Source organism: Fopius arisanus, unplaced genomic scaffold, assembly GCF_000806365.1.
Source record: "Fopius arisanus strain USDA-PBARC FA_bdor unplaced genomic scaffold, ASM80636v1 scaffold00001, whole genome shotgun sequence".
Taxonomy (NCBI): domain Eukaryota; kingdom Metazoa; phylum Arthropoda; class Insecta; order Hymenoptera; family Braconidae; genus Fopius; species Fopius arisanus.
Genome location: NW_011887740.1, coordinates 1,844,736 through 1,866,453, shown reverse-complemented (window position 1 = coordinate 1,866,453; position 21,718 = coordinate 1,844,736). Strand labels below are relative to the sequence as shown.

The following is a 21,718-nucleotide window of genomic DNA, read 5'->3' as shown; positions in this document are numbered from 1 at the left end:
CCCTGAATAATAAACGAAACATTGCCAACAGTCCGACCTCATACCCTCAACCACTCTCCATCATCTCCACCGCCATCAGCATCATCAGCATCCCCCTGTACCTCATAACCACCTCAACCCCGGTGATATCCCACGCGGCAAATCTAGAGAGTTGGCAGTCTCATCCCCAAGAACATATAAAGCAGAATCAAGTGAGTGCAACAAGATTGGTGTGAGTTTCACGATTGGACAGAGACTGGTATTCCAAGTGGATGACAAACAGAGTGAGACAGCGAGGAAAACCGCGGGGCAAAGCATATGAGGTAAAATTCCGAGTGATGCAGCAGAGGGGGTGGGAAATAGGGATTCCATTATTTAACCAAGGTAGTTTAGGCGAGTATTAGGGGTTTGAGTTTATGACACCCCTCGGTTGCCCGGATTGCCTATTAATACGATATGAGCTTGGCCGCACCTCTCTCCTGGCTCTTTCCACGAGGCAACGAGTGGAAAAAACCAACCGGGCTCCATCGTTCGTTGCCACCTCGTCGCTTTTCCGCAGCGTTTGAATTTTTTTACCACCCCCCGCACTTTCTTCTTTTTCCACTTTTTTTCCCACTCCCGCGTCGTATATAAAATACATATACCGACACAGTGGGTATCAGGGTGCTTGGTTATACCGGTTATATACAGATATATAAATGCACAGAGCCTTCCATGGAAACTGGACCGTCGAGGATCGTAGGTACAGAGTCGAATTAAACCGCGAGAACGTTCTACGTCGGTATCGTTACCCCCCTTCTCATCCCCTTCTATTTCACCCGACCTTCGTATTCATTCGTCCCTCCTCTCATCTACCTCTCAACGCCAGTTATGTACACCTATATACACAACTTGAGGGGGTATATCCCTCCTTGCCCCTCTTGAAACACACGAAAACCACACAGCCATCATCATCCCCACCGACTTTGCCCGGGGGAGATTCCCTTTGCCCACCATTCATTCTGTATAACTCCTATTTCTATCTCCCTTCCAGTTTGGCCAACGAGGAGAGTATTCCGTTGAGTCTACCACCGATCGTTTTCTAATTTGGCGAGCAAACACACTCCACCGTCGAAGGCACACTAGTCAACCCCACCTCACTACGGTGCTTTCTCCAAACGCTCCATGTAACAAACGGCTCTGACCGTTTCGCACTCGTACGATTTCTCGTATACATCTCCATGGACCACCACTCTATTCACCGTAGTCGAGTACATGTCTCTGTGAATTACCGAGACTAAATACCCATTTTTTTTACGCATTTGGCGGATCTTCCAACGGCATCGCAATCGCGACAACCAAATCATCGTGGTACATTCTTTTCTTCCAGAACTTTGGGTTTTCGAGTGCTCATGATATTTTTTTATAAACTCGCATATATTAATATGTCCAATATTTGTAATATTAAGAACTAGTAAAGAAAAAATGATTAACTTCAAAAAATATCCATAAAAGACATCGAGATGATCGACTCTCCCCTAATGCCCCGAAAATGATTTGTTATCTCAACAGAGCCAAGATAATTCCACTTATCTGCCCCCCTCCCTAATGCAATCAAATAAACTCCATTACCGGGTCCAACACATGTACAAATAAAGCCGCGAAAAAAAAAACAATTGGATGGAATAAAAAAGGTGAAAATCGAAATCATCGAAGCGGGGGTGAGTAACGTGTAGCAGCCCCAGTGGTTAAAATGGGCTTTTAGTGGGATGATCGGAAAGAGGCCTTGCGGGGGTATAAATGACAAGCGTGTAAACTCAGCCGTTAGTACATACAGACTGTGAAGAGGGTTCATTTTCTCTGAATGAGGTGACGTGCCCTACCCAGCCGCAGGTTTGTCTGTCCCATTTGTCCCGTTGTGAATATAAACGCACCACCACTATCATCCCCCTCCAACCCCCCGACAATCTAACAGTCTAACAACGCATATAACATTTGTAGTTGTACGTCTCTCTCGTGAAATCCAAACGAAATTGCTCAATGTTAAAGTTATATATATGCATGTACATGTGTATGTATGTATTCGCCCTAGTGCACGCGGCCAACAGAAGGCAGATCTCTCCCGGGAGACTCGACGCGCTTGTTTGCGCTGCTTATCATCAGTTTCCATTAATATTAAACCGCATTCAACGAACGTACCAACTATCCACACCGGGGCCAAACCCCTGTGGAATTGTTCCCCGCAGTCTCCTCCTGTCCCGTCTACCTCACCGCACTTTATAACCGTGTATTGTACCGGTAATGTGTGTATAAACCCGCATGAGGGCGCTCTAAACGTCGCACCACGTTATACACTCCATTTCATTGACTTCCTCCTTCATATGCCACTTTTTTTCCGGCCTCGTCCGGGTTTTCCCGATTTTCATGACCATTTTATGACTCCAACATCTTCAGAACCCCTCCGGTTCGATCAAGTCACTTTTCGTAAAAAATCACTATGTATCTTGAAAATTTATTAAAATTTCCAGTGTACAACTCAAGAACTGAAATTGTGTAAATTAAGAAAATTGGGAAAATCGACGAACGTCAACTTTTGATTAATCTGGAAAATTCTTTTTTTATGAATTTTTATGAATTTTGTTCTGAGTCTGAGAGAATAAATGTATTCATCTATGATTTATTAGTTTTTCCTCATAATTTTGATTCTACATTTCTGAAAAAGGATAATCCGTATATTAGAATAATGACGGGTATTCCCCCTGGAAAATGTGATATGGTTTAATTTAATTCTAATTGACAGGTTGTATTTAACTGCAGCGACCATGGATACCTCTTTATATACCCCGAGCTCAATTTTCACCCTTTGTTTAATCGCCGGTCCGGAGTCGACTACATTAATTTAATACCCTATGTACGCGTGCGCACAGAAGGCGCCACCGCAACCACTTTAACCAACTTGATAAAAACCAGGGGGGTGGCATCTTCGACGGGATTGACGGGCTTGTGTACGGTTAACCACCGATAATTTATTTCCTCCTACAGACTATTTATTCTCCTCCCTATTTCATCTCTTTTAATTCTCGATTTCCATTGGTTTTTTTGTTGACCGTTTCGAGTCCATGGAATACGCGGATCGATGGAGAAACGTATGGGCGATGATTAATGAGACAGTTTACGGATTGACATCGTTACGCGCGCCAATGGCAACACTGCTTTGCCACACGTAATATATTGTCAGCGATAATTACACGGTAATTACCTGGTCTATCCGTTGGATATGGAGTAATTGCATTAATCGGGTGTGCACCAACAGTGATTGCGTATCGATACACACACGCGTTTTGTCAAAATATTCACGCTTTAGGTGCAATTACCGCGTTGTACGCTACACGCATCACATTCTAATTGCTGAGTGGAAAAAATTGTTTTATTCGAACAATTAAATTCCTATTTTTCTCCACATCGATTGTTCGAGCGCAGAAAGCAACTTTTATATCAATCAAAAATATTGCTCTGGTTTTAAGACTAATTATCTGTATGTTTTTTTTATTTTTTTTAACACCGAGGATAATTAGCTCTGGAGAAAAATTATACTTGTGTTATTATACTTGTGATGTGAGATTTGGGGCGGGGAAGGGGAGATTCCAGGGGACGTCGTTCCGGTCCGTCGGCAGGGGTTGAAGGGTGGGCGGTAGCGGGTGACCGCTTTCGAGACTGAAAGACGATTGAATTGGAATCGAAACGGACTAATCCCGCAGCTCGACTCATGCCAATGATGCATCAGTAGATATCTAATGTTGATCCCACGTCGTTTGGTCATCTGTTCGACTTGAGTAAACGATTTGAGTACACAGTAAATTCATCGACGTTGACGGATTTCGGTGGATCACCGGTGATGTTATCAATATTTACGTTTTTCAGTGCTCCGGGCTCTGGCCTCCCTTCATAGGAGAAATATATATACACAACAATCCATCAATTACATCCCCATATATGTCTTCCCCAGAGAAAAAAAAAACTCCGAATTTTCAATATTTTTTTTTAATATTCAAAAATCTTGAGTTCATTCAATGTATATCCCGTGCGGAAAATATAATATGTATGTGAAATATATATTAATCGCCCGCACATATTCCGACCGAAAATTCCATTTATCTGATCTATGTCACATATAATTATTTTTAATTATTATTAACATATATATTTTTTCCGTAGGGAATGCGGGTAAGACGTAAAACAAAATATTAAAAAAAGTTTAATTTGATAGAATATTCATATATTCATTAATTACATTATTTATGCAGAGAAAAATATTCGATGAAAATTAATTAATTAAATTAATTTCCGTCGAGCTTTCTGTTTGCGATCTCATCGCGTTAATTTTAGTTCTCACATCCGTAATCGGCGAGCCAAGTTAAGCTGCATCATTTTTATTGAATATTTCTCTTCATGTGGAATTATATTTCAATTTTCAAAATCCAAACGTCAGTCAACAGATCATTTAAAAAAATAAAATGAAGTACTCTTCTTGAGATGCTGCAGGTGCATTTAAAAATCTAATACTGGATGCGGCGCATTAAAATCGTCAGCAATCCTTTCGATGATCCATGACATGCCGGTCTCCTCGAAATCACTCTCGATCCTCACATAGGTATTGTCTGTACCACACACACACACAATTCGTCTTACAGACTAGGCAGTGCCACGGACGGATGGGGTGACATCTCATTAGTGAGACAAATTGCTTCACCTCCACACCCCGATCCCCGCCATACACACCCTTACCTCTCCCGTATTCCCATAGCCGTTATATTGTCAGCGTAATGTACGACATGTGTGTATGCCGCACATATCCCATCATAATACGTGCATATCACTATGCGCCTTTTCGCTATCTATAGAAATATGCCCGAAGACAATTAAAACTCGTTCATAGGAGAAAATGATATATCACATGAGCATACTGCAAATTTAATGGGAATTTTCAATTTTCCTTTTTTCCAGGTTTGGGAAAACTTCTGTAACAATTTCTGGTAAAACCAATACTTAAATTTTTTTTCTAAACAAGTATTTTTGTGATTATTGCTATATCCATGGAATATTTTTTACAGGTTTTATTTCAATCTCCCATGAAAAATTAGTTCTGCAATTTTCATTGAAAATTATTGTCTGTGTAATATTTAATGCTGAGACGTTTACGATGGATTTTCCTGTAGGAATTTAGATTCAGTTTGACGTATGCAATTTTGTCGGTGTGGGAATAGCGAAAAGAGATGTCGAGCCGATGTCGTCGCGATTACATTCATCCCGCGTACTTTCTCGTTGACGATATTTTCCAGTCGTCGTCAATTGCCATATGCCACCTCTTTGTTCCACAACCCTGTCCCCCATCCACTTCTACATGACGTGGAAGCTAATATCGTCGTTGCACGTCGTTGGCCTCGCGGGCAAATGTATTAGAGGGTCTCGCATAGCTAAACTAATTGGTTAAATCTGTTGGGCCGCATAACTGGAAGGCTAATTGGGTGATTTCCTGACAAATTATATCCACCCCGACGACTACGCCGCCTACTCGCCTAGCGGGACCGTTTGTCACTTGACACTTTTGAGACACCGCAAACTGTATACCGCTTCATACTCCTTTTACACATTTTTTTTTTCGTAACAATTTGTTTTTTTAAAGGTCTTGCTGCTGCGTTTTCACATATGACACGTCGTGTCTGCAACACCCAGAGTGCAGAGTATTTGGGGCTTTCATCTCGTTAATTTCTTCATCTATTTTTGGCAGGGGGTGATGCCAAGGGGTTTCGGGATTTATTGGAATTAAAGAGCTCATTATCCTTTTTAGTTATTTTGGATGATTGATGGGACTCGAGGTTTTATTCGTTTTTTTTTGTCGCGTATGTTTGAGAACTTCAGCATTTATTTTTTCGATAATGGGTTAGTACGGAAGGTTCGGTGATTTTGTTTGAAATGAAGAGGTCGTTATTTTTTTTCAATTTTGAGATCAACGAGTTCACGTTTTTTATTTTCGTTTTGGGGGTTTCATTGTGAGCTTGTAAATACGGCTGACCATGCCGCTGAGATTAAAAAGGGTATCCTTTGTTTTTCTCACGTCAATGGATTAATTGTTTGTAATTCAAATTCGATTCGATGAAATTCGATTTTTTCCCATCGAATTCTCATGGGTTATCGATGTTTAATTCTACCAGCAGGAAGGAATTATTATAAATTAAAACTATTGAAGAATTGTCATTTTCATCTCTAGATTTTTCAAATTTCATTCCGTATTATTCGGAGTTTGAAAAATCCAGTAATCCCTCAGATAATTTAAAACATTAAAAAACCGAATTGCAAATTTACTGGACACTTTATTGACACGTTTTTAATTCGTAAAATCACTTACCACTATTTAAACTCAGTTATGTAAACAAAGTGTGCTGTAAAAGGGGGCAGAGAGATTGGCTCAGAGCATCAAAGTCAGTTGCAAAAGGAGAAGACTTTGTGAAGGAGAAAGTAACACAAGATAGAGAGAGATGAGAAGACTTGTGAGACAGCTCATACGGTCTCGTTAACGGATCCTCCAGCGACCTTTTGGTGGATTTCGAGACGCCGCAAAATCACAGTCATTTACGTATGAATTAGTAGATAGGGAAACGAGTCGAGCAATTACAGTCTTCCTCTCGGTTCATCCACTCTGGATTCTCTTCATCTGGGGTTGGGGATTCCGTCCTTTTTCTGTGGAAAACACACTCTCTATATAAATTCAGACATTCATATAAACCCCGGGAAACCCCTCTTTACTCATCGCTAAATTGAAGGAATAATTATATCCTCTATTTTTTTTTTTGGCTGAAGGCAAAAAATAAAATGATCATCAAAAATTCTAGTATTGCACTGTAATTACTATGTTTACTATGAATTTATTTACTCTAATTTTACCTCATTCTACGCATTCCGTTTTAACGTTCACAATGAATTACCTGGAAAAATTTATTTACTCTTGCCAACGGCTCGAGTGATGAATAACACTTCTCGTTGGCTACATTTAATGCATATTTAATTTATTTTGGATGTTTGCTATTTTCTGTAAATTATCGTGGTAATTCTCAATTGCCAATATTAATCATGCTGTTCCGTTTTTTTTTATTGTAGGAGATCTTGATATTTTTGTTTCAGAAATAAGGGTACCCAGAAATATTCCTGACTTCTATTCACTTTATAATGGACGTGATTGAGTGAAAATTTAATGATAATATATATATTTATAAATATATATTCACCCACGAATTTATTTTAAAAAATTCTTGATTTTAATCAACTTTAATGAGAAATTTTCAATTATTTATCAATATACTAGCCACTATTTATTCAGACCCATACATTTGTGTATTAATAAAAAAAATTCTGTTTTCCATGGAGCTGTCACACTGCAACCTGTGAATTGTCACCTGCCAAATTCCAAAAATCCTATTCAAAAGTACCAACGAACGGTTAAATCGTCTGACCGAATGATATAAAGTCCTGACTACCTAATCGTCCGTAATAATGAGGTAATGGTAGCAATTCAAATAGCTGTAATAATTCACGCATCATTAGTCGTCAAGTACAGACGGAGAATCGTGAAATTCCGAATGCCAAATATTGCCCAGTGAAAAAAATCCCATAAAGACATGGGGGAACTGCATCTCCCCCTGCCCACCTCATGGGTGCCATCATCTCGGGTGGATCGGATCGCAGTTAGGGATGAGGTAAAGTAGGGAATCTTTTAATTTGACGGGCCATAAAGCACGCCTGGAGTGTTATATCTGCTATCTCATTTCCATCGATTCATTCTCTCACTTTCCCCACGTCCAACTGCAGATGCGACAGTTGGTGCGTACATTGTATATGTGATATCGTCGTATAGTGTACCCCCATGGGAGGTCACGGCTGACACCATGGCGTGTCGTATCGCTGTAATAATAACGCGTAAGCGATACCCGCTCGTTCGGGATCAACATTCACGCACTGTAGCCCTTCCCTCGCCCTTCGTCTTCATGTATGAAGCAACATTACGCGTTATGTTGCGCTTGAGGGACCACAGGGGGGACTTGCCAGTGGGGGAGGCCGATCTTTTCGTGTAATCACCTCCTTGGGGTCCCATTCACTCGTTCACAGACGTTTATCCTCTTTTTAGAAATTAATCCAATCTTTTTTTACAGCAATTATCAAAAATCCGGCATTTCAAATTATCAATAATCCAACGATTTTTATTTACAGCCTATTGATTAATAGTGGTTTTCCAACCGAGCGAAATACGGACCTTAATCACGTGGTTATAATACCGTTTTCCGTTTCGGTGTAAGAGGAAAGATGAAAAATCTTTTCCGGAAATATATGACATGGATAGAAAAAAAATACAATTTCTAAATCCCTGACGTTTAATTTGAAGTAATTAAGTTTGATTGAGATGTTTTAAAAAAGTCGGACTGGTTTTTTCACCGGAGATTGAATGGACTTGAAATGGAAAAATATTGAAACACGTGTTGTTTTGGATATGAACTGGTTGCCGGGAGAAGTGTCGCTTCCACTTCCAAAATACACTTATAAATATCCTAACGCTACTAACTGGCCCTCTATTTCACTCTATCCGGCTGTCAGGCTTGTTGACAAACTCAATTTCCTCTAGTCACGCGTAATTTATATCGATTTTTCACCCAGCAATGGAAGACCAGCAAATTAACCCCGAAATTTCTTGTCGATAGGGCCATTTTTTCAAACTCAAGGGGAATTAGTTGTCACTCTGGAGAAGAATTATTCTTTCAGCGGCTTAACTCATTTCGTGTTCATCCAAGTTCTATTAACAACATCCATTGAAAATAAGTGGACCGGTTTTTTTTTATGCAATTAAAACGTCAGAATTAAATATTTTCATTGACAGTGAAAGGCAGGTATGACCTCCTCAGTGTACAGCAACAAATGGTCGGAACTTTCAATAGTCAGACCTCATGACGCCCTCGGATTGGGACTTAAACATGAAACCTACCGCAGTTGAGGCAACGAATTTACCGACTGTGTTACTTTCAAGATAAAAATTCTACTTAATTCCAATTATTTTTGAAAAATAATTTTTTTTTGTTTTTTTATATTAGGACTTTAAATGGTTGGAGTCCATTACATTCCACCCAGGACCTGAACTCGAAACCTGTCGTACGTCAGACAACGAGCTAGATCCATCGCCAATTGATTCGCCGAAAATTATGGAAGTGAAAATGGCTGGAGAATTTCTACCCATGGAGAGATGGAAGTCGCGTAATCGGAATAGTCGATTCGACGCGGGCGCGGTCCCCAGCCATCCCCTCGCCGCGCCCTCCTACACGGTGGCCACTTTTTTCCACCTATCTCCATTTCCCTCAGACCCCCACCCACCTTGATCCTCATCCTCGGTTTCTCTTCCATCCATATCGTTTCTCGTCGCGTGGATACGTGGGCGAACCACCGACGATACCGTATAATTATCGGATGGCAGGTAACTCGAGCGAGACAGCCGCTGCGCGTTTTAATTGGCCAATTATCGTACCCACGGAATAGGTGTACGCGTTCAGATAGCCATGAAACACCCGAGGGTGACCGTTGATATCATTGAGAGCTAGAGAGAGAGTGACATAACGCAATACTTCAGGTTAACAAATATCCTTTGGCCTTCTCCATCGGAAAACATAGATGGAGATGGAGTCAGGTGATGGAGAGGATGGGGAAGGATCGGGCTAGTTCAACCATGGGTTTTCTGATCCCATGGAATGGAGAAACTCGAGCGAGTGGAGAAACGGGCGCAAATTGGTCACGGCTGGTACACTCTCATCCCTCCTTTCACCCACCCCAATCACACCCACCCACCCTTTCCCCCTCTTATCCACTATTGTAATGCATTGGTCGACAACTATTAGGACCCCTCTTTCGGTCATGTGCCCTTCTATCTTACGTTCAAGTCGTTGAACCGTGAAGTACGGACAGGTTATGCTGGACTCAGGGTATAATCCCTCATTGCTGAATCTTTGTGTCCGCCGGGTTGGGGGTTCACCTGTTTTTGATGCTCGTTTGCTCGGATTTTCATTCTCGTAAGGCTATCCATGGATGTTTATCAATTTTTCTTTCAGATCTTTACCTCAAGGATTCCCTATAATTAATAAAGTTGTATTTTTCCCTTTGGAAATATTATAAATTCACGATAGAAGACCTCGCATATTTTCTTAGTTAATTTAATAATTCAATTTTTATCTATAATGTCCTGATTATTCATTATTGTGAAATGATTGAACTGAAATTCAGGCAGTAGAGGCTTTGGAATAATTAACAAACTATGGAATATTCAACCATTAGATTAACGCTAATTTGATGTGTTCTCCGATTTCACATCATCCCTAAATATTAATCAAAATTTGTTGGTCGGATCCCCAAACTCACCCCCTCTTCAAACATCCCATCCAATCTGCTTAAAAATTAATTGCAGGAGTTTAATTGAATTTCTTTAATTAGCGCCATTGATTGATATATTACCTAACGAAAAAAAAAAATAAATCTCGACAACGAGTAAATTATTTTTTCCACTCGTGCGTAATAAAAATTTTCATCAATATGGAATAAATAACACGATCGACCACATTCACTCGATTTTTTTTTTGTTGACTTTATATCGCTGATAATTGATGAATGATTGCCGCACAGTTGCGTGTTTGTTTGGGCCAACCGATACATAAAAAAACAGTGAACACAGTGGGGTGCACTCTGTTTCATTTTCAAACGAGATACGTTAAAAGTTTAATAAACCCGCGGTTATTTGGCTGTTCACGTCGACTAAACTCCAATTAAATGGTCTATCGATTAGATAATCCAACGGGTATACGCAAGGATAGAGATTCCAGGGGGGTGGTGGGTGGTGAGGGGGGGTGAACGGGGGGGTACATGAATCTATAGGATGGAAATGGAGTTAGCACGCGAGAGAGAGCACAACCGAGAAGTAGTTCATATAACAGATGGGGCACGGTGTATGCGCACGCGGGCACACGGCGTCGCTTAGAGTGTAATGAGGCGAAAAATAAATGCCCCCCGGTGGGGGAGGGGGAGGGGCCAGAGGGCTTATTGTCCAAAATTGGTACACGCGATTCACCTTTTGAGAATGAAAATTTAGGGCTGAATTATGACACGTGACGTAAATATTTTTGTTGCCAATTTAAATCCTTTGGGAGTTACCAAATCAAAATTATTATTATAATATTTTTAGTTTATTATATAAACTACCGTTTAGTGGATTATTAAAATTGAAATATTATTACTTAGTGAATAATTGAGAAATGCGAGATTGGAAATTTTTATGGAAAAATTTTATAATTATAATGGAAAATAAAAATTATATTTAGTTTATTCATTAGACTTGAAGCGCTGAAATTAACCGGAATAGTAATCAGGATTAACATTCATAGCGTTTTTTTTATTTCTACCAGGAAATAGTCATATTTAACCTTCTCCATAGTCAAATTAATGTAGCATTTGAAATTCCAAAGTTTAAACGTTTCAAAATTGGCGAACAAGAAGGCGCAAAGTGGGACACAATGAGTGAGAATAAATTGTGGAGTTAGTGTGAGAAGGATTTCCGTAGCTGTTGCCAACAGGGCTCCCCCTTTCTCTCCCAAGTTATTATATAATTACCTCATTAGTTTAAATCTCAGAGCGTTTAATACGGTGAATCACTCAAAATTCTAATATTCAAGCCAAACGTTAATTTGAACACCTGTACCTATCAATTTCTGGATAAAATATATCTACCCTGCGCTGCAAACTTTCCCAAAAATTGAAGATAAATCCCAAAGTAAAATCCACAACTCAAACAATTAAACGGCATCCCTTAATTGTAGTTAAACTCGTGCATTCATTCCCGTTCACTTGAGAGGATTTCTTTACAGTGTTGAAGAATTTCCGCGGAATTTCCACGACTTCCGACATACCAGCAAAAGTAATAATTAGGAACAATATAATAAGAATGAAAAAATTAATTTACCAGTCACATTTTTCATGATTTTTTCAATCAGAAAATCCGAAGTATTCAACAGTCAAAAGCTGTCGTTATTTCTGTTTAGATTTGAAGCAATTCAAGGATTTCAGTCTGTGTACCGAACAAATAGAAGCAAATGGATAACAAAAGCCGCCCTCTGATTCTGCCGAAAATGCGAAACCCCTTGCATCCCCCGAAAGCATCATAATCGAACCAAGATAATTGATATTAAACACTGTTTGATTTAATCCCACCGAGATAATGCCTCCCGCCTCCTGCCCTTCATCATCAACGAGCTGGTTGCCCGGCAATTACCTAAATGGTGAGGTAAACAATATCCACAGAGTTGAGAGTAAAATGTGCTGGTATCCGAGCCCCTCCTCACTTTGCCAAGCAATAGAGTAACCACGAGATTTTCGTCGTATATAGACATTCACAATGGAGCGCAACTTATCGGTAAAATCTCGTCTCCGTTAAATTTCGTGTACGTCACAAAATCGGTTGGGTTATTCCCATGGTAGTACACCAACTCAAAGGTGGGAGAACGATGGAGGGATGATAGGGTGGTGGTAACGGCACGTTGGCTAAATCAAAGACAAACCACTTTAGCCGAAGTCCAATCGCTGGTAACGTAAGAGAGAGAGAGAGAGAGTGACTCCGGTTGGTGGATGGAGGGTGATGATGATGAGAGGGACTGTGAAAGGGAATTTTGTGTACACACTCCAGTGTATCCCACACACGTCTCGAGAAAATCGGTGGGTGGTGGGTGGTGGTGGATAGGGCGGGGGAGTAGGTATGAGATGTTATGTATGTAGTGCGATTTTAAACCTCGCCCGGTTGTATTTGTACACATGGAGTAGCTCGTGTGCGTACAAACTCCACGAGGTTACTCCCTTTTTCCTCCACATCTTTCACATCTTCCACATCCTCCACTTCCTCCACTTCCTCCTCCTCCTCCCCCGCTTCATCACCGGAAGTGGAAGAGGTATTAAGCATTTCGTTGTGTTGTTGGGTAATAGGTTCGGAGGAAAACGTGTGTGCGAGGGAAGTGCGCGGGCGCACCTCTGTCTCGTCATCCCTTCGCATTTACCCGGTATTTTCCTCTCTCCCTTAACCGATGCAAACAGCTATTTCACGAGTGTGTTGGAGAGGTGGTTGCTTTGACTGTGTTGAAATGCTCTTTGCCGAGGGGATGGGTGGGAGGGTGAGACGAGGGGGCAAGTGGGAGTCAGCCATTGGTCGAACGTTTAACGTGCTTTTCCCTCGGTAACAGAGGCTCCGCCACAACTACCAACTCCGCCCACAATTCTCGAGATCCGACGAACCCTCTCCGTCGGCTTCTCCCTCCTCTGTTTGTTGGACAAACCCCATGCTCAAACGTATCGTAGATAGCCACGGGGAGAGTATCTCGGGTGTCTAATAATACTGACGTTTATATCTCGTATGGCTGTATCTTCGGTAGTATCATGCTAGTCTATACAATTCGAGGAATCGCGGTGTCTTGATGCAAAGACACAAATCAGTTGAGCTAAAGAGTGGATGAAATATACTCCAGTGGATTTTGTTTGTGATTTGGATTTGTTTATCAGTGTCATTGTCACATGTGACGGCAATAAGGAATCATTATTGGCAACTTTATTTACTTGCCGCTGGAGGAAACTGGAAGTATTTGTGTCCACGAATGTAACCAGTGGAGAGATAGTTGTGTGATTAGTGTATTGTTTTCGTAATTGTTTCGTCAGCATCGGTGATTGTGTTATTGGATCGGCCGGATGTGAGTCAAAACAGCAGCCAAAGATAACAAACAGTACCAAGTGTTATTCTTGGCGGCTGGAGGGTTGGGGAGAGAGGGGGGGAGGGTGGAGGGAAGTGGGGTAAGTGATGTGGAGGATGCAGGAGGGTAGGACACTGTCACCCCTCGCTGAAATAGGACCGGTAGCGTGTTTGGGTGAGGAAGTGAATCTGCGGGCGGTGGTGCCACATCAGGAGAGGAGACGTGTGTTGTTGCACGTGAGAACTGGTGAGACATTTGTGAGTTACGATAAACAACAAATGCGTTCGTCTGGTGTTGCTGCTGCCACACCGATTGACGAGACAATTGGTGTGATGGATGAGGATATCGAGGGGGTCAGGGATAAACACTGTGAGGAGAGTGTTTCGGTTAATGAGAGGAGTGAGGATGACGAGTCGGAGGACGATGAGGATGGTGATTTGGATAATGTTGAGGATGTGGTGAATCGTAATGGAAGTACGAGAATTGGAAGGGGTGAGAATGGGGATGATGAGGATGATCATGGTGAACAGAATGGCAACTATCCGGACGATGAGGAGATCGAGGTCGATGTCTGTCGTGAACCTGATAGTAATCCAAGCAGTCCGGTTGACCTCACTGCCTCCTCCAGGAGCTCAACCGATCAGTATCATCCTTTTGTCAGTCGCACTGTCAATGTTCATGCACTCGCGTGTTTACAGACTGCTGGGGGAATTCATGGTGATCTTGTTAATGGTGCTAGTGTTATTGGTAATTCAGCGACGGCCGGTGGGGGCTTCATGGGTGGACATGCAACTGGTTCCATGGCGCCGTCCATTTGCAATGTGGGGGGGCACTTGTCGAGGAGTAATAATGGGGGTAATTGTATCAGTAATACGTCCGGTGCTGTTACGGGGAGCAAGAGGGGGCTTGCATTTTCCGTTGAAAATATTCTCGATCCTAATAAGTTCACCGGCGGACGGGTTATTCATGATAGGATTCAGCACAGGAGAAGGAGGAGGAGAACTGGTAGTCTTCATGAAGGTAATTTTTACTCACTCCTGTTCATTATTTATTTATCATGTCTCAATAATTATCATCGCCCAGAAATCAAGTGACTTGACGGCGAGAATCCACTTTTCACAAAAATAATGTCAAGATAATGATTCAGCGACGTTTAATTTAATTTGTTTTTCAACGAGTCAATTTTTAGTGACTTATGGGTTGTCCTAATAAATTCACTGTGAACTCTTAATTAATCCGTAATGATGATACATATTGCCGGGATTTTTTTTTGTTAATGCTGTATGATTTATCATCGCTTAATTAGCGATAGAATCAGGCGAATGATTTTTTAATGACATCATCGAGAGCTCGCACATGCCTCTAACCGTTTATTCTCAATTAACTCGCTCTGAATGACCTCGTGTGATTCCACAAATGTCTCAATAGTTTTTGCAGTGGTCCGACGGTTGGGGAAATAACACTCAGGCCGTTTACTAATTATTTCACTCCAACCCGGGGCTCCACAACTGCGGTCGTCAGCGTCGTCATTCTTGTTACTAAGTTTAGAACTATGGTTTCAGAAAGAGAGCTCTCACATCCATTCGTTTGCCGGTTGTTTTTTTTTTTCTGTGGTTTTGCGGTGTGAGAAAGAGAACGAGCGCACAGTTATTCGTGTGGAATGAAATCCGTGAAAATATAGGGTCGAGAGGGGGGCAAGCACCCTAATATCAGTATCGTTTGTGGGTGAGGGAAGGGGATGGTGTGAGCATCATAAAAATACAATGAATCGATTCCCGAAGATTAACGACCCGTTCGTGAGATCGACTAGACGAGTTGAATAAAAAAAATGGGCGAAATAGAGGGCAGATACGCTCGTTTTACTGCCATTATTTAACACGCAGAATATAACCGTGAAATTCACCAATCCGGATATTTTTTTCATGCTGAATACCAACGCGAAATATGTCATGAAGAAATAAAAAATGGGTAGAAATTGGAGAACAGTCGGGTGAATATTTTTTAGTGCTTTTTTTACCGTACAGTCAATCAGTTGATGATTGAGTCATTAATTCCCATTCATTGATCGAGTAAAGGAGATTTTTATTGCGTATCAATGAAAATGATTATTATTGACCAATTACTTCCACTTTGATTCTGATCCACTGATAAATTAGACGACAATTTTTCGAATTGCGGAAAGGATTAATGAGGATTTTTTTTTTTGAATATTTAATTCCGTGTACTTGGAAGCATAATTTCAAGTTCATTGTCCGGAATAAGTGCTCAATCAATTCCGGAGAGTTACAATGTGATATTTGTGGTTCAAAAATACTTCAAAGAAATATTTAAATAATTTAGTCGGTATAATATTTCGTCGACGCGAGACAGAATGATGAGAGGGCCGGAGGACTCAACGCGGTGTGCGCGTGGCTAAACCTGAAGAGGAGAAATAATGGTGGTGGGGAATACCGAGGTCGGTGGAAAGGGGGTGAGATGGGGGTAAACTGTCGGAGCGTGACAAATTGCTCTGCTAATCTGCGTTAACCAGTCTTTGAGCTTCGGCATCATCATCGGCCCTATTCCGGTACGGGACATCGAGGAGTCACTCGAAATATACTCTTCAAATTTCAATCAAACCCTTTTCAAAATCACCCCTCCATTGCCTGAGACATTAATAACCCCCCAAAAACATGAATCTACATAAAATAATTTCATGTGAATGTATTTTCATGTTCTCCCTCCAACAGTATTAATATCCCCCTCCCCCGCCACCCACTTCCCCCCCAAATGTTTGCCACCAGTACCAAATAGCTGCACTAAGACAATATTTCTAATTAAATTAATAATTATCAAATGTAATATTTAAACCTAATCTTCTCTCCCGCAATTTGAATTGAATGAAAATGACAAGAAATTCCCAAATTAGGGGAATATGTATTTTCCCCCCACAGGAGATATAGAATTCCTTCCCCCGAAAATCCGGAAGATTGATTGGTCATTGCGGAGGATGAGAGCTGAAGATTACAAATCGATTTGATCATCAATCTTTTGTGTCTGGTCGATGTGTTGTCGCTCTCCTCATTAAAACTACATTCTGGGGTAGTGACGCCCGAACAAATCCATTTCCACTTATTTTCCCTTTTTTATCCGATCCACACACTTCTCGCTTGCTGCCAAAGTTATCCCTCTCCTGTCACCCCCATTTCCATCCCCCCCCGGGAGTTACGGCCGAGGGAATAATATCGTCGGTTGTTATGATAATCGCGCAGCATCGCGTCGCATCGCGCCAAGCCGCCCAGAAAATTGGCTCTTCTGCATCACAATGACACCCTCGCGCACACACTCTACGTTTCCTCCAGGTCTTTCTCTCTCAGTCAATCGACCCTCTCCACATCCCTTCCCAACCAGCTGAGACGGCCCTCTCTTCTGCACAAACGTCGATTGGACTCGGATTTGCCGAACGCGCGAAAACCGCCGTTTCGCTTTCCAGGGGGCGGACGAAAAGAACCGAGGAAGTGAGAGAGAGAAAAAAAAAAGAAGCTTTAACCAACGTTTTTCGCTTCAGCCCCTCCATCTTACACATATACTGAAGCAATAAAAATCTCTAATTACCGTCGACGACCCCAACCCGGGAAACCCGGGGGTTGAGCGCCTGGAATGGGGGGGAAAAAAGGTGAAGCGAGTCGATGAGAGGAAATCAATTATGTCTTCGGCTTTCTTGCTAATTTACCCGGCTAATTTTTTTGTTTGTGTGTTTCACCTCACCTTGTCGGGGACAATTCATTAGTGAGGCCAATTAAAATGATTTTATGAATTAGAAAAGAATTATTTGAAGGCGAGCACATCAAAGGAATGGATATTCCAGGTCAGGTTTTTTTGCCGTAATGATTAACCTCTATTTGGTGCTAGATTTTATTCGTATTTTTTTAATTAACGAAACCGGGGTCGAAACTTCCATGTCCTGAATATTTTTTGTATTAAAGTTAGTCAAGGCGGAAACCAAATTTTCATGCATCTCTTTATAAAATACCTAACCGTGGATTACGCAAATGACGAAGAATGTTGAACAGTAAAACAGTTAAAAAATCTCTACAGAAAAGTATTTCGAAAATACTTAAATAGAATTAATTATTGTTCTAATTGACACATTGGCCTGAAATATAACAGCATTCAATAAATGGTTTTCGTCGCGTCGCATTATGACCCTCAAATCACGTCTTGTGGCGTTTACGAGGAAGACAAATCGCTTCTGTGACACGAGCGAACGATTTGCGCGTGCAGAGAAAAATGGGATGGGATAGAAGGCGTTCTAGGGTCAGAGAGATAGTCCCGGGTGTGTCCTTAAATTTAGAGGACCCGTAAAAAGCTCATATCACGGCCAGTGCTCCACATCGAAGCTTTTCCTCGCGTGACTGCCATTCCAGACATCCAGAAAACTGAAGAGAATATTCCGTGAATTTTCCTTTCTCTTCCTCTCCAGGGACATTTTTGAGTGACAATGCTAACGATCCCTTTGGAAAAGTAGCACCAAAAACATATTTCATTCCTCTTTCATTTAATCGAAGAGCCTTTTAAACGATTACAACCATAAATTGTTTATATATCTCTATTTTATCTCTCCATTTAATCCCAAAAAGGAAGAAAACATCTCCCTCCACCCTCAAATATTCACAGGTTTCTCGGAAATCGCGTGAAATAGACCTTACCCAACACCCGTGAATTACGCGTACGAATTACGACAAAAGGCGCACCGACCGATACGAATCAATTACACCCCACTCCCCCACACAGTCAGCTTCATTTTTATTTTTTCTCACAACCGACTTTACTCCCTTATATTTATTCTATCCACCAGTGTGGGATACGTGAAAACCGATATACAGTATAACCCGCCCCGAGAGCCACTGATTCGCGAGGAGAAAAATCGTGGTAAAAAGAAGAATCCAGAGGAATTACGGAGAAGAGCGAGTGAGTTAGAATTACGTATATAGAATATCATGGGGTCCTGCAAGAACGATCGCGCGTTAACGAGATACAAATCCCATTACGGGGTAAACCTTCTCGATCCGTCGCCCCCTACGGACTCCCAGCCGTATCCCCTCACACTCCTCTTCAGGATGCACATGCCAGAGCCAGGGACTATGGGCCACGAGCCGCGCCAATTCGGATTTTCTCTCTGTCTCCCTTGCTATCGCACATTGAAACCCATGGTCCCATACCCAGTACATTCATCTCACTCTGTCTGTCGCACAATCCATCGTCCCGAATGTCGCTTTGGACTATCCACCACCCCACCAAACCCTGGCACGATTCAGAGCCAGGGAATATCTGTCCCCGGGACATCTGCGCGCTGATTGAATCTCCAATCTCCTCACTCTCATTGAGCCAAACGATTGGCCGAAAAACGAGTGAGTGAGAGAGAGAGAGGGAGACACCAGAATTAGAGAGTGAGTAGATTGGAGAGTGTGTGGACTGAGCAGTCGGTTGGTCGGCTAGCCGCCGGCTCTTCGTCCAGAACAACGCTCTACTTTTCGTCTATTTCGGTCAAACTCACTCCAGCGCAACTGCCCCCGTGCCACACCATTATTTTTCAGTCGGGATTTAAAAAAAAAATTGTCGTGGAACGCTTGCATGATGCAGCTTTGCAAGTTGAGGAGGAATGGATTAATTGATTTGGTTCTAACGTTTTTATCTATTGTGTTGACAGATAGTGACTCGAGAGGAGAATTCGCCAGTGGGAGTGGTCAGGAGGACGACGTGCAGGATCAGGTGGAGGATATGGAGGAAGAGGCGGATGAGGATGACGAGGATGATGACGATGTCGACATGCAAGTTGATCAGGGACGTGAGACACCGATCGCGGCTAGGGATACCACGTCGAATGGCTCGGCGAGTAGCAAAAAGCGTTCGTCATCGTCGACGTCCTCCAGCAATGGCCAGGGCCAATCCTGTGGGCAGAGCTCGCAGAATGGTGGAGGTGGCTCGGGAAATTCGGGGAACACTGGTGGCAAGCCGAGGAGAGCACGAACAGCATTTACCTATGAGCAGTTGGTAGCACTGGAGAACAAGTTCAAGACAACGAGGTACCTGTCAGTCTGCGAACGACTGAACCTAGCACTGTCCCTATCCCTGACGGAGACCCAAGTGAAGATATGGTTCCAGAATCGCAGGACCAAGTGGAAGAAGCAGAACCCTGGCTTGGATGTGAACAGTCCAACAGTGCCGACAACACCACCTCATCCCTCACCCTACGGACCAGCCTTCCTCTTCGCTACGCATCCTCACAGCCATCCACACGCTCATCACCCACATCAACATCCTCACAGTCACGTACATCATCCACCCCCACCGCCACCTCCACCTCCTGGGTATTATCATCATCCAGGGGCTTATCCACCCACTGGTCCAACTTTCTTTGGCCATCACCTGACAACACCTGTATCAGCACCCAACGCCGTTACCTCATCCACACCTACCTCCACAGGTCTCTCATTATCAGCACACGTCGCCCACGCACACGCACACGCACATCCGCACGCGTAGCGCCCTCCGTAGATCATAATAATGTAAAAAGTCGCTCAACAAGTTCACCAACGATGAGTTGAGTGCAACTGTTTGATTCACATGCGAAAGGTCTCGACTTCGTGACAACTGAAGTCTTCATCCACCTGGACAATTTCTCATAACTTCAGCGGGAGGTAAGCAAAAAATGTGTGCAAAAACACGAGGGGATGCATCTGTGCTGTGTGAGCTAATTCCAGGGCGTGCAAATGAAATTTGCGGGGAATTGTGCAATTCGAGAGGTCAAGTGGTTTCTGCATCATGGGAGATTGCCGTCAATCCTAGTCCCGTGGAGTTTGTCAAATTGACAAAAGACAGACATCTGGTACCTGGCTTTCTGCCCGTTACACCCGGCAATCCAGAGGCTGTTCCCTGTTTACTACCTGATTACTCACTCGAAATCAACGTCCGTGATCCCTCTGTGCAAGCACGAGAGGTTCCTCGGACCTTGTTTGGACGTTCAACATCGATCGCTCCATCGGACAGTGATTGGAAAGCCCGGAGAGCAATAATACTAAACGTCTGAGTGAATAGTTATGTGAAGGTTTCTTGTTTCGATTTTCACTTTTCTAATTTCACTGTCAATCGGAATAAATTGTCAAGGTTTATCAAATTATGTTGTGAAACGGTGGAATTTCAAGTGGGAAGAACAATGTGTGATAAGAGATATAAAAGTAGTTGAGATATTTGAGGATGAATGTTTTTAGGTAGTGATGACTAATCGTTTCATTACCTGGAAACTTGTAAAATAAATGCCAATACGTTATGCTTGTAAATATTTATGCAAAATCAGCGGAGTTGGTGATTTTTTTACCCAATCCTCATGTCCAAATGATTTTAATTAATCACTATTTATGATATTGTTTTTAGCCCGAGAGAACATGTTATCTCTTATTTGATAGACTCCTTCCTTTTTCCTCCCACTATTCCACTATTTTTTCAAAGAGGTACAGTTGAGAACAAATGAGCTATCCTAAACCGTCGCCCAGTAATTACTAGGCCGGATGGTAATGAATATTTTTCGCTTTGAGGTCACGCTCTACCCGACATCAGCACCCGAGGTTTTACACGCTTGGCTCACGACGTACAACGAAAACACAGTGTTCTCCGTGCCCAAAGCGTTCTCCGACAAATTGACGGAAAATCATCCGCAACTCACTTTGATGACCAAATTAGCTCACGTCCTCGCATGCATTAACTCCGCACTTACCACATACCTGTCACTCCCACGCTTCCACCAAAAACGCAATCCGATATTGTTAATTCTTTGATATGAAATTTTTCATCTGATACGCGGACAGAATTTTTTTACAAGTTATACCAAAATGACGGAGCGCTCGGAAAAAGTTTCGTACCAGACCCGTTACATTTTTCTTGGCGACCTTTGGCTCTGGCTGTAAAGAATTTCTTGT

General features: G+C 42.2%; 1 protein-coding gene across 1 annotated transcript; it reads left to right on the top strand.

Annotated features, from left to right (window-relative positions):
* The first annotated feature begins 13,870 nt into the window (after nt 1-13,870).
* Nucleotides 13,871-20,314, top strand: slou (slouch). The gene is made up of 2 exons (XM_011302662.1): nt 13,871-14,783; nt 19,453-20,314. Exons 1-2 carry the CDS (start codon nt 13,871-13,873, stop codon nt 20,286-20,288), a joined length of 1,749 nt encoding a protein of 582 aa, XP_011300964.1. The 3' UTR covers nt 20,289-20,314.
* Nucleotides 20,315-21,718: the final 1,404 nt, after the last annotated feature.